This window comes from Poecilia formosa, unplaced genomic scaffold (genome assembly GCF_000485575.1).
Source record: "Poecilia formosa unplaced genomic scaffold, Poecilia_formosa-5.1.2 Scaffold32, whole genome shotgun sequence".
In the NCBI taxonomy this organism is placed as follows: Eukaryota; Metazoa; Chordata; class Actinopteri; order Cyprinodontiformes; family Poeciliidae; genus Poecilia; species Poecilia formosa.
Window position 1 is genome coordinate 3,234,019 of NW_006799971.1, and position 11,215 is coordinate 3,245,233.

The window sequence follows — 11,215 nt, forward strand, 5'->3', positions numbered from 1 at the left end:
TGTTCTCTTGGTTTTTTATTTGCTTTGATTTTGTTATTATAATATATTATTGTGTACCTATTGTAAATATGAAGCACACCTATTTTGCAAGCCAAGGATTCACTTTGTACTGTTGTTATATATAAATAAACTTTGCTGGTTAAAATTGCATAGAACCAAAATGTGTAATCCTGTCTTTTTTTTTTTTTTTTTTTTACATTGTCTTTTTCTCTTGTCAGTCACATGATTTAAACAGAATCTCTTGATCATCTGAATAGAAAAAACTGGTTTCTGAATCAAAAATTGTTCCTAAATTGAACTGCGACCCTAAAAGCCAGAATTGAACTGCTAGACACTGAATGATTGGTTTAAGTCAGGCTTCTGCTTTACAGTCATTACTAAGCAGAAAAACACCAAGTGTGTGTGATTCTCACCTTGCCATTTTCATGATACACAAAGATATTGCGGGTGCTGTAGTCTTTGAGGTAGGTGATCTGCAGGCCGTTGGGATTTCCAATCTTTTCTGGCTGGAATGTCGCATTGATAGTGTCCACCTTAATCACTGCTTTGGGCTCCTTAGCCTAAGCAAATCAGGAGAGGGTTATTCAAACTCTAAGTATAGTTTGCTGAATGTTGCTTTATTTAGACGTGACTAAGTGAGAGGCAAAAGGCAGTGAAAGTGGAGGTTAAGTCGAAGCGTTCTTAGCTGGTTGCTAATGGCAGACTGATGTCACTACAGACTGACCATCATATAATTACTCAAATCCCTGTTGTCTGCTGCCATGGCGCCCAACTGTGGCATCATGACCGGACCCAGCTCAAGCTAAATATAGATCAGTCAACTATGGAGTTCAACTATTTAGTAACAAGTAAAAAAAAAAAAAGAAAAGTTTTAAAGCATTGTTGCTTTTTCAGACAAAATTTTGAGAACTTCCCAAACAAACTTGGATGTCGGTTACCTGCGTTTCCTTAACAACTGTGTGCAAAATCCTTTTAGATATTACGCTAATGAAAAAAAACAACAAAAAAAAACAATTTTGCAATTGTGGTGCTTCCTTTAAAAAAGAAACTCAATTAAAATCAAACATAAATAAGCTTGTTCATGTGATAAGTCATTTTTAAAATTCATGCAGAGTCATCCTCCTCCTGCCACTTCCTGTTGACCTCTTTGTCTTTTCCAGCAGTAGTAACATCCGGTTGTTGATCACGTGACTCGTGTGATGTGAAAAAATTGTTTTCATTTCAGTTTTGCGAAATCCGCTGATTTCAATTCAGCTGAAAAGCCACTTCATCCTAGCGCAAAGACAATTTATTGAAAAACTTGCCGTTTTTCCATTACACAAATGTTTTTGTGTAATTCTAAATTTGTGTGATTATACAGTCAGTGGAGATGCAGCTAATGAAACAGAAACAACTGCTGGTGATTATTTATACTGCTCTGTTTCAAATACTAGTTTGAAAACCAGTGAGATTTCCTTACTGGTCCACTCAGTAACAGAATTCAATACTATTAGACAGGCAAATTAAACACAATGCATCTCTGCCATTTGTCCATTCAAGTTATTGTAAGTAAGAAGGAAAACAATCAAATTGTATCCTTCAACCAATAACCCATTTTTTTCCCCCTTTTTACCTTTGTCAGCAAATTGAAAACTGTTTCCAGATTTTCGTCAGTATGGTGACACATTTGGAAAACTCATAATTCACCGAGTTACTTCAAAAGTTTTGCAACCACTGGTTTAGACAATCAGAGGCCACAGTTGTTCTACTTTTTAAGCTTTTATAATTTTTGTGTTTTTATAAACTGACTTTGCAAACTCAGAAACTGGATACATGGATGTGCTTAATAATAAAAATTTTATGTGTGCAGAGCATCAAGGTTTTTTAATCTGACAGTTGATTATAGACATCACTGCAGTGATTATCACTTTGTCAAATATTCAGATCATAAAAGGCTGTTTGTAATAATAGACATCAGATAATACATGATATGCTGGAACACACAAAGTCCTTATTGTTATGGGAACATTAACTGGGTGTTTTTATTTTTTTGTGTCCTTTATACACAGCATTTGTTTCCAGCTTCTGAGAATAATCATTTTGGATGGTGAACAGTTCAGACAGACTCTTCAGTAAACGTGTCTGAACTTGCACAAACTCAGTGGAGAAGGCAAATCCTCATTTTGCTGTCTCATTTTGTCAGTTCAAAACATATAAACTGGACTGAACTGAATGGAATACAGTTGAACTGAACTTGTGAATACGAGAGACCAAACCCTAAATCATACAGAAATAATTTGCGAATATACTTCTTATCTATAAACTCTTTTATATTTAGGGGTATTTGTGTAGTGGGTGTAGACTAGAGCAGAATGTACTTTAAGGTCATTTTACCGAACTGGATTCTCACGAACTGCTGCTTACGTCATATTTGGTGTAGTACTTCAGATTGCCCTCTCTTTCAGAAAGGACGAATCGCCTGCTCAGAAACTGCCCGTTGTCCCGCCCCCTTTTCATCAACGTGCCCTCTCTCGCTTCTGCAGGATGCAAGCAAACCTTATTATTCAAGGGTAAGGGCTTTTTTTTTTTTTTACAGTACATGTACATGAGCGCGCTCACCTGATTCATACGTCAAGCTTTTCCCAGGTTTCGAGAACTCTTTCCTCTCATACTTCGCTCTGATCCACTGCTCTCTCAGCACTCTGAGCAAACACGAACAAAATGGAAAGACACACACTTAAGAAACACATGAATTGATCAAACGGTAAATGGACTGAGGCTATGTAATGCTTTCCTTGTCATATTAACCTCAAAGGTCTTTGAGAGGTCAAGTTGACCTCTCAATAAAACTCACAGATATGCGCACAGTCGTACACCAAAGCAAAGACATGTTTACTGATAACATTTCCTCTGCATTTTAGTTAGCGTTGCCGATTAAAAGAGGAATGAAGATATGTAAAAGATGATTTTTTTTTTGCATTCTTTTAAACCAAAACTTTTGTAAGCCACTGTAGAGAAACAGGACCATCCATGTGATAAGCCACACATTCAAAGATCACATCCATTTTGCATAACGTTACTTAAGCTCTGATAGTTGCATGTGGAGCTGTGGTTACTCACTGACAGTCCTTGTGGGTTGGTTTGTAGTAGTAGACTGGAACATCCGCCTCATACTTTGCCTTCATTAGCTTATTTCCATTTTCAGCCATGAACTATCTCACACACACACACAACACATATAAAAAAGACAGTATTAAAGTACGAATGACGCCCCAGCACAAGAATGAACAGAACAATAACAGGAGGACACATTAGGCAAAATAAATTTGGACATTTTGGAATATATTCCATCTTAAAAGTTCATTTCTACAATCACAGAATTCATCTTCTAAAATTTCCACATATATTTTCTTAGAAACTGATGTTAAAAGGGCGGTATGTGGTGAGCATGTGGTTTTCTGACCACATGCTGCCATTTTATATCACAATCAGTTACCTTCAGTTGTTTAAAAAATGCTATATGTATCAAATATGACTTAAAAGAAACTTTACTTTGATATTTAACATCTTTAAATTGGACCTCTGTCTCTTTAAGAAGCTGCTGCTCTTTCTGAAACTCTGCCTCCAGGAAGTCATCACAACATGGCTCCTCTATTAACCATTTAACAACATGTTTACTAGCATTGCTCTGAGAACTAGCTCCTATAATGAGCTCAGCAGATGTGCAGTTCCAAAAGCTGTTTGCTAATTGCTGCTAGCTAGTCTGGAGGAGCTGAGTGGAAAAGTCATAGGTCAGGACTGCTCTGTAATGCGGACGCTCAGAAGGAGGAGCTTCATCTTGAAGGTGGAGCTAGGTCCAACACAGCTGAATGGTTACCATGGGAGATTAAAGGAGATTGTCAAACACGCATGGAAAAATTAAGGCAAAACTCCAGGTATGTTTTTGATGAGGGAATAACATCATTACATGATGTAAAGCTAAAAATAAATAAATAAATAAATTTAAAATAATACTGCCACTTTAAGTACAACAGTTAACACATTTCTGAAGTCCTGGTTTAATCTGAAACTAATAATTGTCCTGTGGGTTTTGTTAGTCCCTTAAAGTTTTTTTTGTTATTTACCATACCAAAAGGTTATGGTTCTTTGCTTGCCATAACAAATTACCATAAAAGTGCATAAAAGTGGGATTTTATTCATTGTTTTCAATTCATTTACTTTGGTGTGGACATTCAGAAGTTGTATGTTTTGATTTGTTAGTCAACACAAAGCTTTAATATCTAAGTTGCTTGGCATGCTCTCCCTTTGCCAAAAGCTTTACTGCTACATGCTTTTGTTTTTTCATGTAAAACTAGTTCCAAAACACCTTCTCACTTCCTGCTGGGCAGTTTTAATAGAAAATCTATGACACGACAAGTGGGATCCTGAAAGCATACAAAATTTAAGAAAAATATGTCTGTACATTGACTACACAAAGCTACCCGAGTGTGAACTTGAAACAACCAGATTGAAAAGAACTAAAAAGCAAAAGCACACAAGAAGTAAAGCAACTTTCTTTGCCTCTCACCACCATCTGCATCCTTTCAAGGAAGCTGAAGTGATTAAAATTATCTGTTGGATTTGTGTGAGAGAAGTTAAGTTCACATCACACTGATTTAGAAATTCTAAAATTATTCCTCGATCGGCCTGATTTCTCCCAAAAGGTCAGAAAGCAAATACTGGGAAATTAGCATAATCAACATTAAACCTTGGCTATTTGCAATGTAAATTGATCAAATTAATTTAAATGGTAGATTAAAGAGTTGCATAAATGATTATAAATTGATAAAAACAAATGTTTGGTGTGAATAGCTATAGATGGAATAAACACATGTTGAATATATTTTATTGTTGTTTTGAGCTTCCATGTAGATGAAAAGCAGCTTTAAGCTTAATCTGGTGTAATTCTCCAATTGACTAACTTTTGTGAAGATTAATGTGCTTACACATTGTCCCTGCTAAATAAATAATAAAACCAACAAACAATAGTGAAAAATCGTAAGGGAGGAGCAAAGCTAACAACTAGCCAGACAGACCCAAGTTTTAGCTAATTTTGGCCATTTAAAATGCTAGCATCCGTTGAATATAATGATAGCTTATCAAAAGGCATTGTAACTTTGGTACAGCAACATGTACATCGTTCAGTTAAGGCAACATTGATCAACTTAATCTCTATATAATATATATATATAATCTATATATAGTTATACTGTTTTTCCCTTTGAGCTTTAAGCTGTTCAAATTAGCTAACATGACTGTCAAGCTAGCCTTTAGCCTTCCAACTCAGCTGAGTAGCTTTCTCGCCTTTATGAAAACTCACTGTTAAAAGTACAACTACTGATGATAACCACTTTTTTTTGTAAATCTATAAAATGGCTCCCCACACAGAAAACCACAAGCTTTCAGAAAAAAACAAGAAAATCACGACTCAGCTGGGAAATTTGGAGAATTTACAAATTAGGCCCTAAGTGCAGTGAAAGTATTTATCCTGGAAGCAGTCATGAACAGAACCTTGTAGTATTTACTAGAAATTTAGCAGCAGAGCTAATACTTTGTTGGGCCAGTCAAAATAAACGGCACATTAAGAAATTGAAAAACTACAGTTTTTTTTTAGCATAATATAGATGTTTTATTCTTCCAAATGATCTATTCTTACCTCTATGAATTTGCCTCCTTATTTACTCAACTTTCTCACATACTTTCTCTCCTCTAAAATAAATAAATAAATAAAAACTACATTGTAACAGATGAGATCCTGAGAGTTGCTGGTTTTGACCTCTGACCTGAACCTCCTGGTCCTCCCAGTGGGACAGTCTCAGGGACTTGACTTTGCAGATTTCAGGGATGTTGCGATGGATTCCAGAGCAGTCCAGACAGATGAACACACCAAGGGAGCAGGAGCCCCAACCCGGATCTGCAGCAGGTTAGAAAGTCAAAAAAAAAAAGAAAGAAAGAAAGAAATTGAAAGACCAGAATAGAGTTCTGGTGCTGTACGTATAAAAGGAGATTCTAGATATTCAAATTTAAAGCTCGAGGGTAAGATGTAAGTGTTATCATCGCTAAATGTGACGGTAAAGAGACACAGTACGTCTGAAAAGTACTCAATGTTCTTCATGTTTCTTCACATTTGTGGAATGTTATAACCTGACTTCAAACTCTGTTAAATTAATTTACTTCCTCAAACTTCTACACACTAACACTCCATGACAATGTAAGAAAAAAAAGAGCATTTTGCAAACTGGTTAAAAAGAGAGAGAAAAAATCCTGTTTGGGTAAATGTTTACAGCCTTTGCTTAACACTTTGTTGAGCCACCTTTGGCAATAATTACAGCCTTTTTGAAAATGATGTCACAGCTTTATTTAGACAGTTTGGCTCATTCTTCTTTACTAACCTGATGGAGTTTCAGCCTCCATCAGGTTGGACAGCAGACGCCTGTCAGACGTTCAATGGGACTTAAAGTTGTGTTATGTAACTTTTATAAATGTTTAAACATACATATTAAAACTGTCACTATGTTGTGACAGTTTGGTATGAAAGAGATAATCTGTGAACAAAACTGAGCTGCTCTGCCTTCTCCCAGTGCTGACTAGAAACAACCAATCAGAGCCAGCAGGAGGGTCTTAGTGCTGCCAATTATATTGACGTACACGCTACTCACTACCCTCTTCTTAATGAAATTGCAAAACACTCAAAAACTTTTTTTTCCCCCCACATTGTCATTTTGGAGTATTTGTGTGTAGAATTAGACTAACTCTATTTGGAATGAGGTTGGAACATAAAATGTGGGAAAACTGAGGTGATTTGAAAACTTTCTGGATGCACTGTACTTCCAGTCCTATTGTTTATGTGTATTTTTGCAGAAAATCAGTGCTGTTTGATGTTTTAGATGTTTTAATTCAATGAAAGAAAATCGGGATGTAGTGAGAGCAATGCAAAAAATGTAATGTTAAAACATGAAGGATCACATGAACTCAATACGAATTAATTTACTAGGAAAAGGAAAAATACATCTATTTTGGTAAGGTAATTTTAATTAGATAGCATATTTTCAGCAACAAGGCATTTCAAGGGCTTTAGATGAATTAGAGGAAATACAATCAAAACAACAACAAGAACAAACCAGAAGAAAAACAAAAGAAAAACAACAAAAGTAATTCACAATTATAACCTAACAAGAGTTTCTTTTAGGAATAAGAATAAATATTCCACAATTTATAACCTGATAGGAGTTTCTCTGGGTCTTTTTGTTCTAACTTATAGGTTTTATTTCCTGTTCTGCGTTGAGTGAAGTGTAGATGTTCCTGTTCTGGTTTGCTGGACAACAAGAATAAAATAAGTACTCCACATTTTCTAAAAGTGATCTTAGTAGAACATAAATCCTGATCACATGTGTTATCACTTTAAAAGCATTTTGGACTGACGTTTGCAGCCAGACAGCAAATCAAAGTAGTTGCTAGGTGAGGATAAAATACTTAAACTCAGTAAACCCTTTAACTCTAATCGTAAGGCTCCCCTGGAACAATGCCACACAAAACAGGAAATCTTCCAGGTTCATTTGTTTATCCTGTTCCTCTAAGCTAAAAGATTTAGAGAGTTATCCTTTCATTGCTTTGTCTTCCCCCCAAAAAAACACCCAATCTTGACAGTAAACACAGCTTGTGTGTGAAAGACCGCCTTGACCTTATCAGGAGAAATTATTGATGTCTGAGCAGGAAGAACATTCTTTCAGTTTTCCAAATGAGTCGGAAGCAGACTGGAGTTCAGATGTGGCCGGTTGGTCAATACCGATCCCTGACTGCCTCCTAAACCAAAGTCTCTGAAGGCTCCCAAAAAGCACACAGAGGGACCATCTTTAGTTACCCAACGACAAACAAGAAGGAAGGAGGTGAGCTGAAGCTTAACCAGAAGGTTGTTAAGGTACATCAGACCAGCCAACACCTTTACACTTCCTTAAGACGCAGACTCTGAGATGAAATGACGATCTGGCAGTGACATAAATCCTCACCACGGCACGGCTTCACTCACGTTTTGCTTTGCAAATTAGCGTGCTTATTGTTCAGAAGCTAGTATAGAACTAAAAAAAACAGAACATGACTGTTGAGCTCGTTTTAATTTTGGCTTTGTAGCTGGAAGAGAAGTGTACACCTTTAAGGTCAACACCATATGGATCAATAAAAACATCAACTATTTATTTCTTCATTCCAATTCAAAAAGTAAAACTCATTTCTCCACATTTTGATCCAACAGTGATTCAAAAGGGATGTTTATCCAGTTTATGTTTATCTTTGTTTACAACACGCTGGCGCTACACGCTGAGAGTGAGATGTTTTTATGTTTTATGTTTACAGACATCTTTATGTTGGCACCTTAAAATATTGGCTGTGTTTGACAGAACAGTATGTTTGTACGTGTGATATTGGTTATTTTAGATCTCCTTCTTAGAGCTGTTTTTAAGATAGCGTGCTAAAAATGTCGGCGTACGCCTGAGTCATGACAAATAAACAGAATCTTGAAGAATCTGATGACTATTAATTACACCCAACGACGGCTCAAAAGTCCAGGTTCTCAAGAAAAAAGGGAGAAAATAAAGAATTTTTAAACACAGAAACGTCACATTTTACTGTCATCCAGTGGACGGTTACTGCTATGCAAAAGAAACTGGCTGGTCACCCGACCTAGCATCCAAACAAATTTATGGAAAGTTAAGTGGAAGGAAAATGCATTGTAGAATAACATCGAATAACTGCAGAAGGATGGTATTCAGATAATCTTCTTAGCACATTAGCAGGATGAGGATGTTTCAATGCCACAATGCACCAATTCATGCAAAAGGAGCCCCAACCAAGTACCGAGTGCATTTATTACATTAAGGTACTTTTCTTTTTTTTTTTTGCTGAATTAGGAATATTTTTGGTGATCATATTCCATCAGATTTCTCTGTATTTAATGGATCTATAACTTACTTCAAATGAGTGTTGGTGTTCCAACACTGAGTTACATGAAAATATTTTTTGGAAGTTGTCTATGTGTTTTCAACTGAATTAGGATTATTTTTGAAACCCGAAACCAAAAAAGAAATCCACTCAGCCAAGTCAGGGATGTTTTTGTTTGGTGTTTTTTTAATAACTAAATTCAGAAAAAAAAAATTGACTGACTTGTGACAGAAACAATCAATTCACATCAATGAATATCACACAAAAAAACAAACGAGCAAAAATAATATTTTATTTTAATACAGAGTAATTCAGAGTGTATTCCCTAAATGTTACAAACTTGGATTTCTGTAAACTGAATAACAATTTACAGAATTGTTACTCTGTAAGAATAGCAGTTCTTACAGACTAAGGACATGTGAATTGAACATTAACTCTCCGTCTCTTTTCTGTCCTGATGGAATCTCTCCCTCTGCTCTTCACTCGTTGATCCAGATTCTCAGCAAACCGATCCAGATGTCAGAACAAGTCCTGCATTTTGATGCTCATGTTGCTCCATAGATCAGAAAGTTGACCTGATTGAGCAAAACCAAAGTGATTTTTGGATTCAGCTCATCAAAATGACCCTGAAACAGTTGAAAAACCACAGACAATATTTTTTTTGTCTGTTGACCAGTGTGATTAGTGAACTTATATTTCTCCAGTGGATTTTAGCATTAAAATGTTCAGATAGTCTTTGCTGTATAGGAGGAAAAAAAAGAAAATAAAAGGCAGATCGTACTTTTTTTTGGGCTTGACTGAAAAGAAAGGGTGTGTTCTGTGCAAGTCCTACACTGCCCTACACTCAAGCATGTGGAGTCTTGTTCAAATCTCATGGCTTTTTCTTTTTTTTTTCTTCTGGATACTCCACGTTGCACAAACCAAGCAGAACGAGGCCCGTACAACTTCACCTGAGCTCTAGTTGAAGTTGAATTCCCAGCATTCTTTGTCACATATTTTCAAATCAGACACCAATGTGCAAGATTTCAAGCTAAACCAGTGGCGGCTGTGACCGACCTGTGCAGCCTAAATACCTTGGCATTCACCAAACACTTAACTGGAACAGGTAACACTGATTTTCTTCAACCTACCCAGCGCGCCGCAGTCTGCGCAGACGTCATTTCCCGGCTTTTGCAGAATCTCTTTAAGAGCTCGGATTGCTCTTTCGTTTGTCGACATTTCGGCGTTTAGATCCTTTATCCGCCGGTTTGAAAAGAGAGAGGAGGGAGAGAGAGAGAAAGGGTGCAGCAGAGCAAAAAGACAGGGAGAGAGAGAGAAAAAGACAGGGAGAGAGAGAGAAACTTTTAAGGCAAAAGGTGTGCCGACTCGCGCCTCCCTCCTTGAGGTGCGGACAAGTCCGCACAGGTAGGCCCGATGTGCGGCCGCAGCACAGACTTTATGCCTCCAGGTGAAGGAAAAGCAAATCAAAGCTTCTCCGTCCAGTCACACGGTGAAAAACGAAACATAATCCAAACTTTTCAATTCCCCAAATCGTACACCTCTCCTGTAATCCCTAGTGAGAGCGGCGGACAGATTGCGCTCTACCTCCGGCCGGACTGCATGTGTTGAACGGAGAGAGTCAGACGCCACACTAGGAAGTGAAGCGCCGAGGTTGTTCCAACACGCTGTTGTTCCGCATATTATGCGGTTAGATCGCATATCACTCCCGCAGCTGTGCAAATCTATGCAAATGCTCTGCTGCTCTCAACACGTGAGCTTTCATGTTGATGCAAAAGAGAGACAATTGTTTGTAATTTTCACAGAATAAATCATTTCTACGCATTTATAAATAAACGCCGCCATTAAACAAGTAATTTCAGTTGCTGAAAGTGAAAAAAAAATAAAATAAAAAATTCAGGATGTGGGTGAACTAGACCATACAGTCACCACATTTTTGCCATCAATTCATTTTTCACTTCTATGTTTAGAAATGCTTGAATGCTGAGATGTTTGTGGGTTAATAAAATAAGTACATTTGGGTTCCATGTTCTTTAAACAAGAGACATAAAAACTGGGTTATGTTTCGAAGATGTATTTAAAGTTTGGGACGTCAAAACACATACATATCTGTTTAAGTTTTACACCAGGGGCGTCAAACTCATTTTATCAAAATACATCAAATATATATAAGAAATCTGAATGTTCTTAAAGGGCCGGTAGCATGCATTGATAAAACCCACTAAACTGTAAAAATATCAATAAATAGCTTTTCACCATTCAAAAA

The 11,215-nt window shown here is 36.8% G+C and overlaps 1 protein-coding gene across 1 annotated transcript in view; it reads right to left on the minus strand.

Annotated features, from left to right (window-relative positions):
• Window positions 1-10,597, minus strand: part of LOC103136463 (arf-GAP with dual PH domain-containing protein 1) — an 18,580-nt gene extending 7,983 nt beyond the window's left edge. The window contains exons 1-6 of the mRNA XM_007549732.2: window positions 10,083-10,597; window positions 5,802-5,932; window positions 3,100-3,191; window positions 2,599-2,681; window positions 2,404-2,516; window positions 414-560 (exon numbers count right to left, since the gene is read on the minus strand). Coding sequence (XP_007549794.1) covers window positions 414-560; window positions 2,404-2,516; window positions 2,599-2,681; window positions 3,100-3,191; window positions 5,802-5,932; window positions 10,083-10,170 — 654 coding nt within the window. The 5' untranslated portion in view covers window positions 10,171-10,597. The remainder of the gene's footprint in view (window positions 1-413; window positions 561-2,403; window positions 2,517-2,598; window positions 2,682-3,099; window positions 3,192-5,801; window positions 5,933-10,082) is intronic.
• Window positions 10,598-11,215: the final 618 nt, after the last annotated feature.